Source organism: Tachysurus vachellii, chromosome 7 (genome assembly GCF_030014155.1).
Source record: "Tachysurus vachellii isolate PV-2020 chromosome 7, HZAU_Pvac_v1, whole genome shotgun sequence".
Lineage (NCBI taxonomy): Eukaryota > Metazoa > Chordata > Actinopteri > Siluriformes > Bagridae > Tachysurus > Tachysurus vachellii.
In genome coordinates this window covers 23051144-23072673 of record NC_083466.1, presented here as the reverse complement: position 1 = coordinate 23072673, position 21530 = coordinate 23051144, and the positions used below count along the sequence as shown (strand labels likewise).

The window sequence follows — 21530 nt, the reverse complement described above, 5'->3', positions numbered from 1 at the left end:
AAAAGAGAGGAGGAAGCTCTAAAGTCATTAAAATGAGACTCGGTTACAGTTTAGCTCAATGAAAATCTGGAGATGAAATTACTGATATATTTTACTTATAATAAACAGAAATGATAAGTAATAAAAAAGAGTAAAATAAACTCACAGACTTACCTGATACAGTGAGTGTAACAGGATCACTGTCCTCTGAGAACTGAGAGTCACTGCTCATCCCTCTGCAGGTGTATGTATCACTGTTAGAGACTGTAACTGAGCTGATGCTGAACTGCTGTGTTTCTTTGTATGAGTTCTCTGTGTAATCTTTCTTATACAAGCTGTATGTCCACTCAGTGTTTTTTGTGCTTTGTATCTCACATCTGAATGTCACAGTCTCTCCTTTGAACACCTGTTTATCAGGCTTTATAATCACCACAGGTTTCGGTTTCTCTGTGTACAAAATATAAAAGTAAAATAATTATTTTAATGATGTAATTACTAATAAATAAAATGTAGATCACAATTTGTAATTCTGACTCAATGTTAAAATGAATCAAGTTACTGTTCTGAATTTGTAAATGCTTTTAACTACTGATTTATGTTTTAATTACAGCATTTTTGCTCTCCTGTTTTCCCAATTAAACTCTTGGAACATATTAAACTCTTGCAACTCAGCAACAGAATAAGAAACTAAAGGTAAATTAATAATAATGATAGAAATGAATGAGTGAGTAAAATCTGATTCGACTTTTAACAGATATACTCAATAAATAAATAAAAAATATCCGGATGGGTTTCTGAGAAAATTCTATAAAAGAATTGCTAATCAGCTTGCTGTGATTTTACTGTCTGTCTTTAAAGATTCTTTTGGCTCTGCTGCTTTACCTCCAACAGTGCAAAAGGCAGTCATATCAGTCATATTGAGTATTTTATAATGCAGTTTATTTCGACCTATCTCTTTCTTGAATATAGATATTAAGTTATTGGCCAAGATTTATGCCCATCCACTAGAATCTATATTACCCTCTATATTACCCTCAGATGACCAAACAGTATCCCACCTCTCCTGATACCCCAGGGGTATTAACATAACATTAACATTGATCCTGAATAAGCATTTGATTGGGTGGACTGGGATTATCTCTTTTATGCTCTGTAGCAGTTCGGATTCGGCCCAGGGTTCAGATCCTAAATTAAAGTTCTTTAGTCCTCTCCTTCAATTTGTCACCTTTCATTTCTCTACGTTGCAGATACTCAGCTGTCCGTTATCATCTCTTTTGTTTGTGGTGGTGAATGAACCATTGGCAGCTGCAATATGAAGTGAGACTGCTATATCAAAGATGTACAAAGAGGGCTCTCTGAACATAAAGTATTCTTGTATGTGGATAATATGTTTCTGTATTAGTCAGACCTCTTACTCAGTATTTCAAAAGTTTACATTTACTGTATGGCATATGCTCTTATCCAGAGCCACATACATTTTATCTTATTTTCATACAACTGAGCAATTGAGGGTAAAGAGCCTTGCTTAATGATGCAGTAGTGGACACTTGGTGGACAGTCTAACAGATTAATATTCATTTTTTCCTTCAAAGTTAGGACTTATTGTCACATGCTGTGCCAACACCACTCTTACACTTCTGAATGCCAACGTTTGGCCAGTTTTGATCTTGCCGTGATGTCCTCATCTGGCACCTGTTCTTTATCTTCCCCACTCATTGTTACTGGTATATATAGCTGTGTACCCTTAAACACTTTGTTGGCTTATTCTGTGCCTTTAGTGCCCTGAGGATTTTTTTTTGTTTGTTTGTTTGTTTGTTTGTACGTTATTTTGATTAAACGGTTCTATGTTCTGTTTTTGACCTGGTTTTGCACTTAGACTCACACTCTTTTCTCACCCATTAGAATTATTCTCTGTGGATTTCTGGCTTTAACCTGGTTTGGGCTTCTGGTTTTGATCTCTGTGTCCACTGGGATTTAAGCCTTGTTCCTCTCGACCAGATTTATGCTACTGTCATGTCCTTGCTGTTTAAGATTTATATCACAGTGTTTTCGTTCTGTTCTCTAATATGGCTAATGCTAACAGAGACTGTAGATTATTTGCTTTGTTTTTGTCATCTTGCTTCAAATGGAAGGAAATGTTTCCACCAAACTTTAAAATTTGGATTAAAGATGTCATGCACCATTTGATATTAAAAAAATGAGATTCTATAAGGAAATGTGCTTTAAAGATTTATACTATATGAATAGTTGTTTTTCTTTTTTATATAGACATGATAAGATTATAAGAATGTTTATTTAACATGACCGAGCATTTTGATGTTTCTGAAGCAGTAACTTTATGAAACCCCGTTTACAGTCTCTGTGCAGATTGTTATAAGAGTTTTACAGGTTTTAGAGACTTTTCTACCAATGTTAAACTAGTGTTTTGTCACATGCTTACCAGCTCACCTCACACCAGTCCTGCTCAGCCGTGTTCACACTGTCTCTCTTTAACTTTAATAAAATGATTTATCTGAAAGAGTTCTCTGTAAGTAGCTGTGTAAATGTTGCTATATTCTGACTGTATTCACATGTTTATATGTTCAGTGTTGTGCAGAATCATTTAACAAAGTCTCTTACTCACCAATAACAGTTAGTGAGAGTTCATTACTGTAGTCTGTGTAGTAGACTGGGTTTCCTCTTCCAGCTCTGCACTTGTACTGAATTTTGTCATAGACATAATCTGAGCTGATGGTGTTGGAGTCTGATGTAGTCTCAGTCTCAGTCCAACTCCTCTGTGTGGGTTTGGACCAGTAAAACTTCCATCCAGCAGACTGTGGTGTCAGTGTACAGTACAGAGTCACTGAGTTTCCTCTCAGTACAGCTCCTTTAATGTTTGATGTGAGTTGAGGTTTAGGTTTTTCTGTTAGAAATGAAACAGTTCAGAATGTGAAGTAGTCTTTACTACACTAATCACTTTATTTCACATTATTACTGTCTTTGTAATGAGGCTAAACATCTGGAAGTGAGGGTCATAAGTGAGATAATAAGTGCAGTGTGATGATGCAGGTCTCTAATCTCTCTCTACAGTAATTTATTGCTATAGTTGTATAGAGTAAAAAAGAAATTAAACAGAACATGAACATCTATTTACTGGAAGACATAGTGGAAACGTTACAACTGTATTTAAAGATTTGTGTTTTGCTTAAAAATAATCGTGTTTCCACCTTACAACAAACAAACAAACACATAAATGTACATCATTGAAATTATAGGAACATATTACACAAGAGATTCTCTCCAGGAGATCTAAGTAACATTCTGTATTAAAACATATTTTAATGCACATACAGTATAATCCATCAATGCATCATTTAACCAGAGTTTAATGAATCTATTCAAACAGCCCTCATATCCCTTCATTTTTATGAAGGGAAAGACAATCACAATTAACATGAACACTGAGCTGTTCCAAATTATATAAAAATGTTGTGAAAATATGGAAAATATTTTTGGAATGCTATGATGCTATGCTAAATCTACTAAATAGCTGCTTGTCTGTTTTGCTTGTTGAAATTTGGCATGCTGCTTTCTTGCCCAGGTCTCTCTTGAAAAGGGATCTTTAAACTTTACCTGGTTAAATAGAGTGTACATGAAATGAGCAATAAAACTTTCTGTTGGAGTTTGATCTCACACTTTATATGATGAAATGATACATGAATGAAGTCGTGTCATTTCTATCAAACACTCCCACTGAATTGAACCTATTATATTTACACTTTTACACATCTTATAATGTTGGGAGTCTGTTAGAGATGAAACACACAGTTCAGTAGTAATGTAATCTTTACTGCACTAATCAGATTTAAAATGTACTGATCTTAGAAAAACAATAACTAGGTCTACTGTACTAATCACCGTCACCTTGCACCCCTCATTACCTCACCTCATAAAAGACGCTCTCAAACACACACACACTGTCCAGTCTCGTAAATGCTAGCTACAACTATATGCTGTATCTACTAACCTCACTCTATCTTTTTTTACCAGTAGTTTCCCGAGTTCGTCGTCCACCGAAGGATCTAGGTATTGTTGGTTTGCAACCTGTGACCCGGCGTGTGTGTGTTGGAACTTCACCTGGACTTATCCACTATTACTCATTTCATTCACATCTACTTCTCAATAAACTGGGATTTTACATTATATCTGCCTCCGTCGTCTTCTGTCCCTGACATCTTTTCTTAATATTATGTTACTTTACTAGTGAAGCATTTTTTTCTATTTGTAGCCCAGTTAGAAATGCATAGGAAAGTTGTAATAAATAAATGAACAAATAAATGAACAAATAAATGAACAAACAAACAAACAAACAAACAAACAAATAAATAAATAAATAAATAAATTTACAAGATTAATTGGTCTTTTATCATTTTTTTAACCTCGAGGAGAGAAAGAGTGAGAGTGCAAAGAAGACAAGAGAGGAGCAAGATGCTAGCGGGCTTATGGAGCGGTCGTGAGGTGAAAATTCTGAGTTTTTTATCTTCTAAGCTTGTAAGGACACAAGGTTTAGATGGTCAGGGAGATAATCTGAGTACAGACTTTCATGAAAGAATTTCAACTAGAAATTCAGAGCGCTTTGTGTATTTATCCTCTTGTTATTACAGCGAGGGGAATGTAGTAAGATACAAATAAATGATAGAGACAGTGAGATAACCCAGGTCATGTGATTCTGTTGGACTGTTGTTGTTCTGGAGACAAGTGACTACTTCATGTATGTGGTCAACTCCAAACCTGGAATATGGTACCACCCACTTTTTTGTTTGTTGCTCCAGTGTGAGTGAAATAACTTGTATTGGCCGAGATTTTTGCCCATCCACTGGAATCTATATTACCCTCAGTTGACCAAACAGGATTTATTAAAAAACATTATTTAATATATGACAGCTATACAGTCATATGCAAAAGTTTAGGAACCCCTGACAATTTCCATGATTTTCATTTATAAATATTTGGGTGTTTGGATCAGCAATTTCATTTTGATCTATCAAATAACTGAAGGACACAGTAATGTTTAAGTAGTGAAATGAGGTTTATTGGATAAACAGAAAATGCGCAATATGCATCAAAACGAAATTAGACAGGTGCATAAATTCGGGCACCCCAACAGAAAAATCACATCAATATTTAGTAGAGCCTTCCAAGGCAGAAATAACAGCCTCTAGACACTTCATATAGCCTGTAATGAGTGTCTGGATTCTGGATGAACGTATTTTGGACCATTCCTCCTTACAAAACATCCCCAGTTCAGTTAGGTTTGATGGTTGCCGAGCATGGACAGCCCGCTTCAAATCACCCTACAGATGTTCAATGATATTCAGGTCTGGGGACTGGGATGGCCATTCCAGAACATTGTACTTGTTCCTCTGCATAAATGCCTGAGTAGATTTTGAGCAGTGTTTTGGGTCGTTGTCTTGTTGAAATATCCAGCCCCGGCGTAACTTCAACTTTGTGACTGATCCCTCAACATTATTCTCAAGAATCTGCTGTTATTGAGTGGAATCCATGTGACCGCTTAACTTTAACCAGATTCCCAGTACCAGCACTGGCCACACAGCCCCACAGCATGGTGGAACCTTCACCAAATTTTACTGTGGGTAGCAAGTGTTTTTCTTGGAATGCTGTATTCTTATGCCGCCATGCATAACGCCCCTTGTTATGACCAAATAACTCATAATAATAATCTTTGTTTCATCACTCCACAGCACCTTATTCCAAAATGAAGCTGGCTTGTCCAAATGTGCGTTTGCATACCTCAAGCGACTCTGTTTGTGGCATGTGTGCAGAAAAGGCTTCTTTCGCCTCACTCTCCTGTACAGCTTCACCTTGTGCAAAGTGCACTGAAATGTTGAATGATGCACAGTGACACCATCTGCAGTAAGTTGATGCTGTAGGTCTTTGGAGGTGGTCTGTGGGCTGTTTTTGACCGTTCTCACCATCCTTCGCCTTTGCCTCTGGCCTTAACAAGAACTGTGCCTGTGGTCTTCCATTTCCTCACTATGTTCCTCACAGTGGACACTGACAGCTTATATCTCTGCAATAACTTTTTGTAGCCTTCCCCTAAACCATAATGTTGAACAATCTTTGTTTTCAGGTCATTTGAGAGTTGTTTTGAGGCCTCCATGTTGCCACACTTCAGAGGAGAGTCAAAGAGAACAACAACTTGCAATTGGCCACCTTAAATACCTTTTCTCATGATTGGATGCACCTGAATATGAAGTTCAAGGCTTAATGAGCCACCAAACCAATTGTGTGTTCCAATTAATCAGTGCTAAGCAGTTACAGGTATTCAAATAAAACAAAATGGCAAGGGTGCCCAAATTTATGCACTTGTCTAATTTCGATGTTCCACATTTTCTGTTAATCCAATAAACCTCATTTCACTACTGAAATAATACTGTGCCCTTCAGTTATTTGATAGATCAAAATGAAATTGCTGATCCAAACACCCAAATATTTATAAATGAAAATCATGGAAATTGTCAGGGGTTCCTAAACTTTTGCATATGACTGTATAATATATTATATGATCCCACCCCTCCCGATACCCCAGAGGTACTAACATCACTTGATCCTGAAAAAGCATTTGATTGGGTGGACTGGGATTGTCTCTTTTATACTCTGTAGCAGTTTGAATTCGGCCCAAGGTTCAGATCCTGGATTAAATTTGGCAGATGCCCTTATTCAGATCAACATACATTGTATTTTATTTTCATACACCTGAGCACTTGAGTGTTAAGAGCCTTGCTCAAGGGTGCAGTAGTGGACGCTTGGTGTGTAACCCAACAGATTAATCTTAATTTATTTTCCTTCAAAATTCCTTCGAGTTTTGTTCTCGCTCTGACATCCTCATTGCGGAAGTGCTGGCACCCCGTTCTCTATCTTCCACACTCATTGCTACTGGTATATATAGCTGTCTACCTTTCCACACTTTGTTGGATTATTTTGTGCCTTTAGTGCCCTGAGGTTTTTTGTTTATTTTATTATTTTTCTTTTGTTGGTTAAATGGATCTATTTTCTGTTTTCACCATTGTTTTGCCCTTTGACTCTGCCTTGGGTTACCTGTTGGAATTCTTCTCTGTGGATTTCTGGTTTTGATCTAGTTTGGGTTTTGATCTCTCTGTGTGTCCATTGGATTTAAATCTTGTTCCTCTTGTCCTGACTTTACTAATGACTAATATCATATACGGTTTGGACTTTTCCCTGTCTGAAGACCAGGGGGATGTTCTGGCAGGATTTGTCTTGTGCCATGTGCTTCTGTTTTTGTATGTTATGTTTCCTGGTTATATTTTTTATTTTGTTGCCTAGTCTCCCTTGTGTTTTCCATGTATTTGTAGTTTTATTTCCTTAATAATCCCCTTTTTATATTATCCATGCATTTGGGTCTAATTATAGTATCTGGGAGGCTGTGGTGTCTGCTTCAGCTAAAATAAGTCATGAACAAATAAAGACACTATTTCTATGGATGAGAGGCTCATGAAAGTCACTGAAAAGAAGGATGTCTATAGTGGAAACTGAATACTATGAAAATCCAAAAAACATTATTTATTTGAAGCTGTATTTTGTTTTCCATTATTGATTTGTTTAAACTTTTCTTGTTTGATATTTCACTTTGAAATAAGTGGAGAAAATCCTTCAAAATAATATAATAGTGTAATAACTGTACACTCATATTTGATAAAGTTCTAATTCTCCTGGGAGAGACAGATCTCACTTTTTTGTTAAAGATGTTTTGTAATAACTATTAGCAGTGTATTTCTTCAAAAGTAATATTAATCATGACAAACATAAACACTCTAATAATTATGTATGCAGTGTAGAGAGTGTTGTATTAAAAATTGCATTGTTATTTATTTATTTTTTTTACATAGTTTATATGCAGTACATTGAATAAATAGAATTAAAATGATGATCAAACTGTTAATTTGCTTTTGATTATGTTTATAAATTGTGTCTTATATTCTGAGCCATACTGCAGACATTAGTGTTGTTTTAAATCTCATTCAATCATTCAATCATTTCTGTCAAATCACAACAGAGAAACTTTGAAATCTATTTTCAATATAATATGTATATATATATATATATATATATATATATATATATATATATATATATATATATATATATTATATATATATAGCTGGCTGTATTTATATAGTCAGCTGGCTGTACTTTCACTTCAGGCTTTGGTCTTGCTATAGAAAGATCACAAAAATGTAAACATATCCAGAATCAAGTAAATATATTATATATTTATATTATTACAAATAAAAATTAAAACAATAAAATAATTAGGGTTCATTGTCTTCCTAACATTAAACCTGTAGTGTAAAAGTAGAAAACATGACACACCTGTCACTGTAATTGTGGCTGGTTCACTCCTCTCTGAGTCGTAGTAATAGTAGTTTCCTCTGCGTGCTATACAGTAGTAATTTACTCGTCCTTCATTAGAGACTCTCACAGTGTGTGTGTTGGTGTCTGAGTCTCCAATGTACTGGGAATTCCATGTCGGTCCTTCGTACCAGAGAAACTTCCATCCAGTGGACATCAAATTACAGCTCAGAGTAACAGTGTCTCCAGTGTAGACGGAGCTCTGAGGAGTCACAATCACAGTCGGTTTGGGTTTTCCTGTTGATATAAAATGATGAAGAGCTGTATTTCATTCACTTTTACAACAAAACCAGTATTTTAATCTTTGTGCCTAATTAAGCAATTAGTTACAGTGTTTATTTGTAAAGGTTCCACATTGTTTATATGCAGAAAATTGTTTAAAAATTAATTAATAAAAATAAACATTGAACTGATACATAAAGGTCACTGAATTGCCCCATTGAATTTCTTTTCCACATCTTTTATAAATTGTGTCTCATATTCTGAACCATATTACACACATTAAGTCTTTTTTCTTTTCTTTTTTCTTTCTTTCTTTAAAAAAAAAATCTTATTCAGTCATTTAACTGTTTACTGTAAAATCACAGTAGTGAAAGTTTAAAATCATGACAGGAATCATCTTGACTATAAAGTAAAGAAGTTAAATGTCATGAAATGAAATGACATTTAATGAAAATTAAATGTCAAATTAATGTCAAATATTTGTAACAAATTAAATAATAACTCAGTAAAAATGTATCACTACAATCAGAATAGCTAATAAGTTCTAAGAGGTCTAAGTAACATTCTGTATTTCCAGTCTACCGTAATCACCTGCTTGACATGAACACTGAGCTGTTACAACTTACTGTATCTACCCATGTCTGAAAATATTGAAAATTATTAAATTATAAACATCCAAACATAATTTGAACTTACTTTATGCTAATTTTGTGATAGTTTAATATTCTTTAAAAACACCATAAATAGCCATTTTAGAATCTTTTTTTTTAAACAAACAATCAAAAAAATACACAATGTTTGTGTGTAATTTGTCTACATGAAGAAATTTTCAGGTCAATGTTTTGGGATGCTATGATGCTATGCTAACTCTATTGTATAACTGCTTGTCTGTTTTGCTTGTTGAAATTTGACATGCTGATGTCTTGCCCAGGTCTCTTGAAAATGGGATTTTTAATCTCAGTGAGATTTTACCTGGATAAATAAAGATTAAATCAAATAATCAATAAAACTTCTGACCACAGCTCTTAAATAATGTCAAATAAATGAAACCATGTCGCTTCTATCAAACACTTCCACTGAATTTATCCTATTATATTTACACTTTTACACATTTTATAATGTTGTGAGTTCCGGTTTAGTTTTTCTGTTAGAGAAGAAACACACAGTTCAGGAGTAATGTAATCTTTACTACACTAATCAGATTTAAAATGAAAAGATTTTCTGTCTCTGTGATGTTACTGATCTCAGAAAAACAATAACTAGACCTACATCTTTTACTACTATTATGTTACTTTACTAGTGTAGCCTATTGTTCTATTTGTAGCCCAGTTAAAAATGCATAAGGAAGTTGTAATAAATAAATAAATACAGTTATTGGTCAATTGACAAATGCTTAAAATGTAAAAATGTTTACATTACTTGCCATGACTCAGGCCTGCTACGTTTTTTTCTTTTGGAATTATTTTTTTAGTAAACTGTTAATGCACTATTAGAGCCTAGGGGTACCATTTCATATTTTTGTTTTATATTTTCAAAATATATTTTTTCATATTTTGTTTTATTTTAAGTATCTTGGTTTTATTTTTATTTCCGTTTCAATTAAATTGGGTACAGTTACAATAAATTCAATGTTGTTGTGGTGTCTATTTTATATCAAAGATTGCTGGAATGAATGTATAGATAACATCTGTATATGTATTTTAATAGGAGAGATCCTAAACCCACACACGCTGTAATGAGGAGGCGGCATACGGCTGTGGATCCATGTGCAGCAGAAAGTGTTTAATAGAAAACACTGACAGAGTCGTACAGGCAGAGATCAGAACGGGCAAACAGTAATAAGAGACGGAAGGCAGAATCGGAATCAGGAACAGGCACTAAGGTCGGGGCAGGCGGCAAACAATCAGAAGTATCGAGAGGCAAAACAGAACAGAAAACCAAAGAATCGAACACGGGAAACGCTCAGAATAACTGTACAAAGACAAGTCGAGACCTCGCACAGGTAAGCAGTTCTGGCGTGAATATATATGAATGGTAGATGAGAAACAGCTGGTGCGGTAATCAGGAAGAACGGTGGCTGATGGGAAGTGTAGTCCGGAAGCGCGCTAGTATTCTGGGGACGCGTCTCTATGGCGACGCTCGTCCGGCGGCTCGTTACACATGACAGAGCCCCCCCCCTGCGAGCGGCTCCTGACGCGAGGACGGACCCTACGCCGGGGCCGGCCCCGAGGACGGGGTGCCGGCCTCCCTGGGTACCGCTGGTGAAATTCGGCCGTGAGCGACGGATCCAGGATGTCCCCCGCCTTCACCCATGAGCGCTCCTCCGGGCCGAAGCCCTCCCAGTCGACCAGGTATTCCAAGAGGCCCCGCCGACGTCTGGAGTCGAGCAGCTCGCGAACTAGGTAGGACTCCTCGCCGTCGATCATCAGCGGCGGTGGCGCGGGCAGATCCGCGGGAGGATCCGGACCTCTTCTCGGCTCGTCGGCCGGTTTCAGTAGCGAAACGTGGAAGGTCGGGGAAATGCGGTAGGCGGCAGGCAGTGAGAGGCGGTACGAGACGGGGTTAATGCGCCTGAGGATTCGGAACGGACCCACGTACCGGGGACTGAGCTTGCGGCAGGGTAGGCGGAGACGGATGTCGCGAGTCGAAAGCCAAACCCACTGGCCGGGTTGGTACTCGGGATGTGTTCTGCGGTGTTTGTCCGCCTGGGTTTTCTGCACCCTGACGGCTCTCCGTAGCTGCCGGTGAGCCTTGGTCCACGTCTCCCCGCTCCGATGAAACCAGTCATCAACGGCCGGCAGGTCAGTGGGCGTGTCGGACCAGGGGAATAAGGGAGGCTGGAAGCCGAGGACGCACTGAAAGGGTGTCAGACCCGTGGCGGGTTTGATGAGAGAGTTCTGAGCGTATTCGGCCCACATCAGGTACCGGCTCCACTCGTTCTGGTTGTGGTGACAATACGTGCGGAGAAAGCGGATGATTTCCTGGTTGAGGCGTTCCGTCTGACCATTGGACTGTGGGTGGTACCCCGAAGTGAGACTGATATTGACGTTTAACCGTCTGAAGAAGGCTTTCCAGACCCGTGAGGTAAACTGAGGGCCTCTGTCCGAGACGATGTCTTCTGGAAGACCATAAAAGCGGAAAACGTGGTTGCAGAGCATCTCCGCAGTTTCGAAGGCGGAGGGAAGCTTGGTCAATGGGATCAGTCGGCAGGCTTTCGAGAATCGATCGATCACGGTCAGAATGGTGGTGTAGTTGTCGGATCGAGGCAGATCTGTGATAAAGTCCAATGCAATGTGTGCCCAGGGACGTTGTGGGACTGGTAGAGGATGTAGTAAGCCCGCGGGTAATTGGTGAGAGGTTTTGGTGGCGTGGCACACCGCGCAGCCGTGGACATGCTCGCGTGTGTCTGCGGCCAGAGACGGCCACCAGAACTCGTTCTGGACCAGATGGGTTGTCGCGGTTATGCCGGGGTGCCCGGAGGCTGGGCTCGCGTGCAGCAGGTTGAGGAGCGGAGCGCGCAGGTGGTCCGGTACGAACGTTTTCCCGGTGGGACATTCGCTCGGAGGCTGTGTTTGGGCGTTGGCGCTGGCGATCTCGGTCATGATGTCCCACTGGATGGGTGCTATGATGCGAGTCTCAGGAAGGATCGGCTCGGGGGGCGTGTGTGAGTCCGGTTCCCGGTGAATGCGTGACAAGGCGTCGGCTTTGATGTTCTTGCTCCCTGGTCTGTACGTCACGGTGAATTGGAACCGAGTAAAGAACATGGTCCATCGAGCTTGGCGTGGGTTCATGCGTTTGGCGGAACGTAGGTACTCCAGATTACGGTGATCGGTGAGAACGGTAAAAGGATGCCGTGCGCCCTCCAACCAATGCCGCCACTCCTCCAGTGCTGCTTTCATGGCTAGGAGTTCACGATCTCCTACGTCGTAGTTCCGTTCTGCCGGGGATAGTTTGCGGGAGAAATAGGCACATGGAAACATTTTATCGGCGAGTCCCTGTCGTTGAGAGAGAACAGCGCCGATTCCTGTGTTGGAGGCGTCCACCTCGACGATGAATGGTCGGTTCGGGTCAGGGTGGTGGAGGATCGGGGCTGTGGTGAAGCTCTCCTTTAGTTGGTTGAACGCCTTGTGCGCCTCTGGCGACCAGGTGAGCTGAGTAGAAGCCTGTCGTGTCATCGAGGTGAGGGGCGCAGCGATGATGCTGAAGCCACGAATAAAGCGACGATAGAAGTTCGCGAACCCCAGGAAGCGTTGTAGCTCTTTGACGGTCCGTGGTTTGGGCCATCGTAGCACTGCTTGCACCTTCGTGTCATCCATAGCGACTCCGTCTGCTGAAATGACGTACCCAAGGAAAGATGTCGCGGTTTGATGAAACTCGCACTTCTCTGCTTTGGCGTATAAACGATGCTGGATGAGGCGTTGCAGCACCGCCCTCACGTGTTGGATGTGTTCCTCTTTGCTCTCTGAATAGACGAGAATGTCGTCGATGTAGACGATCATGCAGCGGTCGAGCATATCCCGGAACACATCGTTTATGAAAGACTGAAAGACCGCTGGGCTGTTCGCTAGGCCGAACGGCATGACCGAATATTCGTAGTGGCCTGATTGAGTCGAGAAGGCAGTTTTCCACTCATCTCCTGGTCTGATGCGGATGAGGTTGTATGCGCAGCGGAGGTCAAGCTTCGTGAAGTACGAATGAACCCCTTCTTGAGTTCTTCCTGGATATAAACATTCATGGCCGTGGACTCCGTCTGTGAGAGTGGGAAGATTCTCCCTCTAGGCGGTGTTACCCCGGGTAGCAGGTCAATGGCGCAGTCACAGGCGCGATGAGGAGGTAGTTCCGTGGCCTTGGCTTTACTGAATGCCTCTGCCCCATCTGGTTATGCGCAGCTCGGACCAGGAAATGGTTGGGTCGTGGAGTTGAAGCCATGGTAGGCCGAGGATGAGAGCGTGCCGTGGGGAGTGGATGACGTGGAAGGAGAGGCGCTCCTGGTGTTGGTCCCCCACCTGCATGCTGAGCCTCCTCGTGAGGTGTGTAACGCGCCCCTCTCCCAGCGGTCGTCCGTCTATCGCCTCCACTGCTAAGGGAAACACAGAGGGAATCACAGGAACGTTATGGGCGTGAACGAAGTCCCAAGACATAAAATTACCGGCTGCGCCCGAGTCGATCAGAGCACCGATCTCCACATTCTCCCCCCGAATTCCGAGCCGTACACCGATTTTGGCGCAGCTCGGTGATTGCGGGGTGACGGAGTGTCGACTCACCGGGTAGGAACGTCCGTGCTGAGGTCTGGTTGGGCAGGTCGGCAGTCGGTGTCCCGGTTCTCCACAGTAAAGGCAGAGACGGAGACGGAAGCGACGATCTCGTTCCTCCGGCGTGAGGTGCGTGTAATCGACCTGCATGGGTTCAGTGTATTCGGCACGTGCAGGACGTGTGACGGTGCGCGGAGGGGCTCGCGCCCGGCGAGAGCGCATCAGATTATCCAGTTGGATAGAGAGATCCACGAATTCCGACAGACTCCTTCCCTCATCCCGGCAGGCCAACTCAGCTTGGAGGTCAGGATGCAGACCCTTGCGATAGAGCAGTCGCAGGGGGCGTTCCCCCCAACCCGCTTCAGCGGCGAGAGTGCGGAATGTCAGGGCATACTCCGCCGCGGTGCCATCGCCCTGGGACACGGCCAGCAGGCGCTCCTCCGCGCTCTCTCCAGATGCGGAGTGGTCGAAAACGGTCCGAAATCGGACGAGAAAAGCCTCGAACGTGGGGAAGACGTTCTCTCCCCACACGGCGGTGGCCCACTCCAATGCCCTTCCTGTAAGCAGAGAACAGACGAAGGCTATGCGGCTGTCCTCCGTGATGTACAGGGACGGTTGCTGTGCCACGAACAGTGAGCACTGCATCAGGAAGCCCCGACAGCTTCCCGGTTCGCCGTTAAATTTTTCCGGAAGGGCGAGACGGGGTCCGGCGATCGTGGGTGCGTGGTACGCCGTGGCCTGGGGAGCCGGTGCTGGAGCTGGGGGATTCGGCGGAGCGGCGGCTCCATGCAGCCCCTGCAATGCCACGGCGAGCTCCTGTGTGAGTTGAGTGAGGCGTGTCAGCTGTTGGTGGTGGCCGGCGAGTTGCTGTGCCTGACTGGTGACCTGCGTGGTCAGCTGAGCGACAGCTGCTGGATCCTCTGTTGGCGAGGTCTCCTGTAATGAGGAGGCGGCATACGGCTGTGGATCCATGTGCAGCAGAAAGTGTTTAATAGAAAACACTGACAGAGTCGTACAGGCAGAGATCAGAACGGGCAAACAGTAATAAGAGACGGAAGGCAGAATCGGAATCAGGAACAGGCACTAAGGTCGGGGCAGGCGGCAAACAATCAGAAGTATCGAGAGGCAAAACAGAACAGAAAACCAAAGAATCGAACACGGGAAACGCTCAGAATAACTGTACAAAGACAAGTCGAGACCTCGCACAGGTAAGCAGTTCTGGCGTGAATATATATGAATGGTAGATGAGAAACAGCTGGTGCGGTAATCAGGAAGAACGGTGGCTGATGGGAAGTGTAGTCCGGAAGCGCGCTAGTATTCTGGGGACGCGTCTCTATGGCGACGCTCGTCCGGCGGCTCGTTACACATGACAGAGCCCCCCCCCTGCGAGCGGCTCCTGACGCGAGGACGGACCCTACGCCGGGGCCGGCCCCGAGGACGGGGTGCCGGCCTCCCTGGGTACCGCTGGTGAAATTCGGCCGTGAGCGACGGATCCAGGATGTCCCCCGCCTTCACCCATGAGCGCTCCTCCGGGCCGAAGCCCTCCCAGTCGACCAGGTATTCCAAGAGGCCCCGCCGACGTCTGGAGTCGAGCAGCTCGCGAACTAGGTAGGACTCCTCGCCGTCGATCATCAGCGGCGGTGGCGCGGGCAGATCCGCGGGAGGATCCGGACCTCTTCTCGGCTCGTCGGCCGGTTTCAGTAGCGAAACGTGGAAGGTCGGGGAAATGCGGTAGGCGGCAGGCAGTGAGAGGCGGTACGAGACGGGGTTAATGCGCCTGAGGATTCGGAACGGACCCACGTACCGGGGACTGAGCTTGCGGCAGGGTAGGCGGAGACGGATGTCGCGAGTCGAAAGCCAAACCCACTGGCCGGGTTGGTACTCGGGATGTGTTCTGCGGTGTTTGTCCGCCTGGGTTTTCTGCACCCTGACGGCTCTCCGTAGCTGCCGGTGAGCCTTGGTCCACGTCTCCCCGCTCCGATGAAACCAGTCATCAACGGCCGGCAGGTCAGTGGGCGTGTCGGACCAGGGGAATAAGGGAGGCTGGAAGCCGAGGACGCACTGAAAGGGTGTCAGACCCGTGGCGGGTTTGATGAGAGAGTTCTGAGCGTATTCGGCCCACATCAGGTACCGGCTCCACTCGTTCTGGTTGTGGTGAATCGAACACGGGAAACGCTCAGAATAACTGTACAAAGACAAGTCGAGACCTCGCACAGGTAAGCAGTTCTGGCGTGAATATATATGAATGGTAGATGAGAAACAGCTGGTGCGGTAATCAGGAAGAACGGTGGCTGATGGGAAGTGTAGTCCGGAAGCGCGCTAGTATTCTGGGGACGCGTCTCTATGGCGACGCTCGTCCGGCGGCTCGTTACACATGACACACGCAGGGCCCGTCCCATTTAATCTGAGGGGAATAGGGCACTACATATATTTACAGTACAGTTATGGAATATTATGTGTAGCATAAAATAACACATTTACATTTGGTCATTTGGTTAATTAAATATATAACTAATCTGAAGAATCCTGGTCAAGAAACCAATCAAGGCAGTTTGGTATCTCTGGGATTAGAACAGACAACCTTCTTATATTTTATTGAACTTTAACCCACTGTGTCACCACAAATACATTAACTAGATTGCATTGATTCACTACAGTGTTTTGGTGGAGCTAATTCAGTGGTATAATGATGTGGTGGTGAGTAAGACCATCTCCCACTCATCATTCTGACCATGTTTTACAGGAGGACTAAACTTACATGTCCTGTGGTGTATTGTGTTTTCTGTCTGCACTGTCCTTGTGTTTGCACTAGGTGCTCATTATGCATTTTATGTGGCTAGGACAACTTACTTTTATGTCCTTAGCTCTGTGTTTTATGTAGAACCAGGGTCCTGGAGAAATGTTTCCATTTCACTGCGTCAGCTATGTATATAGGGTTAAAATGACAATAAAAGCTTCTTGACTCTTAAGAAGTAGTTGAATCAGTTCAAGCTAATTGCAGTGTTGTTTTGGTGTAGTTGTTGTGGCTCAGAGGTTAAGGCTCAGATGAACACTTCAGAAGCTTGTGTGCTCAAATCCCAGCACCACCAAGATGTTATTGGGCAAAACCCTTCAACTCAGTTGTGTCCTACATCAGCAAAATACACAAGTGTCCTAGGATACGAGTTATTTAATATAACATTAAGGTATCACAGTACTTTATTGTAAATGTGTGTCACAGTTATTTACCCTAAATCTGACACTACTTTACTTTACTGCCACCTCAAGTTGTAGGAAAGTGTATTTTGCTGTTAGCAGATTGGGAAGACAAAACCTGTACTGGAATCCTAAAGTTATTACATAACTTTATTACATAGTTTATATGCAGTACATTGAATAAATAAAATTAAAATGATGATCAAACTGTTAATTTGCTTTTGATGATGTTTATAAATTGTGTCATATTCTGAGCCATACTGCAGTCATTAGTGTTGTTTTAAAATCTCATTCATTCATTTAAATATTTTCTATGAAACTTTGAAATTAATTGAAACTTTGAAATACATTTTCAATATAAAATCATAACAGATTCAGATTAAATATTAGGTGAAGAATTATGTGTGGCTCATAAATGTCAGGTTTCTTTCTAACAATTTAAATAATAGCCCAGGAAAAATGTCACAGCATCAGAATATCAAATATCGTCGCTGTCGGGCGGAATCCTCGTATCGCCAAAACCGTTATTTTTCAGGAAATTAAAAAACCGGCGTACCTTATCTGCAGTGCACAGGGTTTAGTCCGCGTTGCAGTGGATTGTCTTGCGCTAAATTCCTGTCCTCAGATGAGCACCAGAACTAGCGGGGGTCAAGATTTATTTTCTTTGAGCCCAGTGTTTTGAAGACATTTACCTCAGAAGACGTGTTGATTCGTTGCGAGGAGTAGATGTGACTCTTCTTGAGGAGAAATATGCCGCGAAGCTCTCCCGCGGAGTGAGGAAGAGGTGGACAGTTGAAGTGTCCAATGGAGTTAAGAGATTTGCGCTCAAGCTATTTTCAAGACTTTAGATGGTTAATAACTTGTAAAAATAACAGACCCACATGGGGACTGACCAATAGCATCGATATATGAAAAAATATGAAATTGACCAAATTTGGACATACGAGGTTTCCGCCCGACAGCAACGATATGTTGTACTGATTCTTTATTAATTAAAAGAACCAGTTACTTAAAAATAGGGAAAAAAGTCATAATAATAATAATAATAATAATAATTTTTTTCATGTGATACAAACTGGAACAAAATCTAGAACTAGTGATACTTTTTACATAAAAGTTGTAACATTCATTAACAGACTCACCTGATACAGAGAGTGTAACAGAATCACTCATCTCTGACATCTGAGAGTCACTTGTCCTCCTCCCTCTGCAGGTGTATTGACCATTCGTAACATAGCTGGTGCTGAACCTCTTTGTTGTGGGATATGGGTAGAATGTGTTACTGTCCCTAAACCAGCCGTACGTCCACTCAGTGTCTCTTCCTTCCTCTACATCACACCTGAAAGTCACAGTCTCTCCTATGAACACCTGAGTATCAGGGTTTATAGTCACTGTAGGTTTAGGACTCTCTGTAAGAAACAAACAAATCATTACTGTTTCTATTCTGTAGATAACCATTCAGAGTGTAGATACAGTATATCAGCTCACATGTAAATGATGAAACTCTGTCAGACAACAATCACCACTGATGAAGTAAATGTAGATCACAATTTTAATACAGACTCAGACCTAAAAATAATCAGGATTCTGTACAGACTGTATCTTCAACACAATTTATTGTCTGAAATACTTTGTGTTTAAAAAATCCTGTTTATGTTAATAAGACAAGACATCTTCAGAAATTCTGAATGTCAGCAAGTGAACAAAAAAAAGATACAGATTGAATGACTGAGTATAAATTGTTTATTTGATTTGAATGTCTTTTTACACGTGTACTGAATGGAAACACACACACACACACGTAATTAGTTCCTCATACACACTCAATCGCCACGTCTCTTTCACGTCATCACTTTCATCTCTAATCTCTCTCCTTCTATCAGATTGTTATTTACTATAAAAGTTCAACCCTTGTCCTCTTCACTCATTCACACGAGGCAGGTCTTGATTCGTGTTTTTTGATGTTACTGAAGCAGTAACTTCATGAAGCCCTTTTACAGCCTCTGAGCAGCATCTTAAAATAGTTTTACAGGTTCCTACCAAAGTTAAACTAGTGTTTTGTCACTTTCCAGCTCACCTCACACCAGTCCTGCTCAGCCGTGTTCACACTGTCTCTCTTTAACTTTAATAAAATTATTTATCTGAAAGTTTTCTCTGTAAGTAGCTGTGTAAATGTTGCTATATTCTGACTGTATTCACCTGTTTATATGTTCAGTGTTGTGCAGAATCATTTAACACAAAGTCTCTTACTCACCAATAACAGTTAGTGAGAGTACATTACTGTAGTCTGTGTAGTAGACTGGGTTTCCTCTTCCAGCTCTGCACCTGTACTGACCTCCATCAGAGACTCTAACTGAACTGATGAAGTACTGGTGTCTAGTCCAATAGCCCTGTGTGTATTTGTACCAATAAAACTTCCATCCAGCAGACTGTGGTGTCAGTGTACAGGACAGAGTCACTGAGTTTCCTCTCAGTGCAGCTCCTTTAAGGCTTGATGTGAGTTGAGGTTTAGGTTTTTCTGTTAGAAATGAAACAGTTCAGAATGTGAAGTAGTCTTTACTACACTAATCACTTCTACAGTGAACCATTATTATTGTCTCTGTGATGAGGCTAAACAACTTGTTTATTATTGTTTTAGTTTTGTTTAGTTTGCATAAAAAAACACAAAATGCAAATCTACACATGACCTATTCTGTTGGATTCTGTTTCCCCATGTACGATGAAACATGAATGAACTCATGTCATTTCTATCAAACACTTTTACTGAATTTACTTCAGTAAATTTTATAATTTATTATATTTACACATCATATACTGTTCTGAGTTCAGTTTTAAAGTTTTCTGTTAGAGAACAAACACAAATAATGTAATCTTTACTGCACTAATCAGATTTAAAATGTAAAGCATTGTTTCTGTCTCTGTGATGTTACTGGTCTCAGAAAAACAATAACTAGACCTACATCTTTTCTTAATATTGTTACTTTATTAGTATAGCCTAGTTAAAATAATAATAAGGAACTAAGAAACAGAGTTGTGTGGGTTAGGGTTATACTTTTGGCCATGTGCATTTGTTTACGTTCCTCGTCACGTGTCTGCCCCGCCTTCGTCTGCTCCTCCCTGTCTCCAAACCTGTTCCTAATTGTGTCTCATTGTCTTCTGTATTTAACTGTGCCACGTTGCCTTGTGCAGCGCGGAATTTACTGTTGTCTTGTCCTGTCTCTAGTCCGTGTCATGTTTTGTGTACTTCTGTTATTAAACCCTGTTTATTTGTCTATCCTGCATCTGGGTCCGTTTTATCCCGTGTTCGTGACACTATGATGGAGCACATGTCTTATATTTTAAGATATTTAGTAAGGTGCTGGGGACAGCAGACTAAACACCATTGTTAGCACACTCTGTCTGCACGCCGAGCGCCGAAACTCGGGCTCAATTAAATAGAGGCGTGAACACGTGTCACGAGTTGCGCTAATTACAGCTACGTGACCGAGAGCCTATAAAGTCATGCAGAAAATTGTTTAAAAATAAATAAATAAAAACAAACATTGAACTGATATATAAATGTCACTAAATTGCCCCAGTGCATTTATTTTCCTCATCTTTTATAAATTGTCTCAAATTCAGAATTCTGAAATTAAAAAATCTGATTCAGTCATTACGGTAGACTGGAAATACAGAATGTTACTTAGACCTCTTACAACAGGGTATTTTCCTCTTAAGAAAATACCCTGATTTTTATGATTTTCGCCTATATGACATACCACCTAAAAAGTTGTACAGCTCCCACATACTTGTCACACAGGATTGGGCCTGGTCTTATTGGAAAGAAGTCAATCTCTAGTTCCAGATACAAGTGTCAGAGTGATTCTAGGCCTTACTGGCACAAAGTTACAGAGGCTAGAATGGAGGATTTCATTTCCGCCTGTAAAAATGTACTGTAAAATTATTAAAAAACACTACTGTGGACACCTAAAGGTCATAGCCACATGTCTTAGCTTTCACCAAAAAAAATTTGAAGTCAAAAGACCCAAAAATGGCTTTTATATGAATGTTTTTCTACAGATAGGTCTGTGCGTTTTTGTTTTTTGCCCATTTCTTGCCCCAAATAAACCTTGTTTACAAGAGTAAACAAGAGTTTGAAAGGCCTGTTTACTGTAAAATCACAGTAGTGAAAGTTGAAAATCATGACAGGAATCATCTTGACTATTAAGTAATTATTAATTAATGTCAAATATTTGTAAATTATTTGTTTAAATAATAACTCAGTAAAAATGTGTCACTACAATCAGAATAGCTAATAAGTTCTAAGAGGTCTAAGTAACATTCTGTATTTCCAGTCTACCATAATTACCTGCTTATTTACACATTTAACACTTAAAACAACATTTAATACACATATAATCTATCAGTGCTTCATTTAAGTTGTGGGGCATTTCATCCATCCATTCACACATC

The 21530-nt window shown here is 41.5% G+C and overlaps 1 protein-coding gene across 1 annotated transcript in view; it reads right to left on the bottom strand.

The window, feature by feature from the left end:
* Positions 1-18649, bottom strand: part of LOC132848921 (immunoglobulin superfamily member 1-like) — a 46103-nt gene extending 27454 nt beyond the window's left edge. The window contains exons 1-4 of the mRNA XM_060875020.1: positions 18221-18649; positions 8371-8646; positions 2603-2881; positions 154-426 (exon numbers count right to left, since the gene is read on the bottom strand). Coding sequence (XP_060731003.1) covers positions 154-426; positions 2603-2881; positions 8371-8646; positions 18221-18536 — 1144 coding nt within the window. The 5' untranslated portion in view covers positions 18537-18649. The remainder of the gene's footprint in view (positions 1-153; positions 427-2602; positions 2882-8370; positions 8647-18220) is intronic.
* Between the last annotated feature and the right edge of the window lie 2881 nt (positions 18650-21530).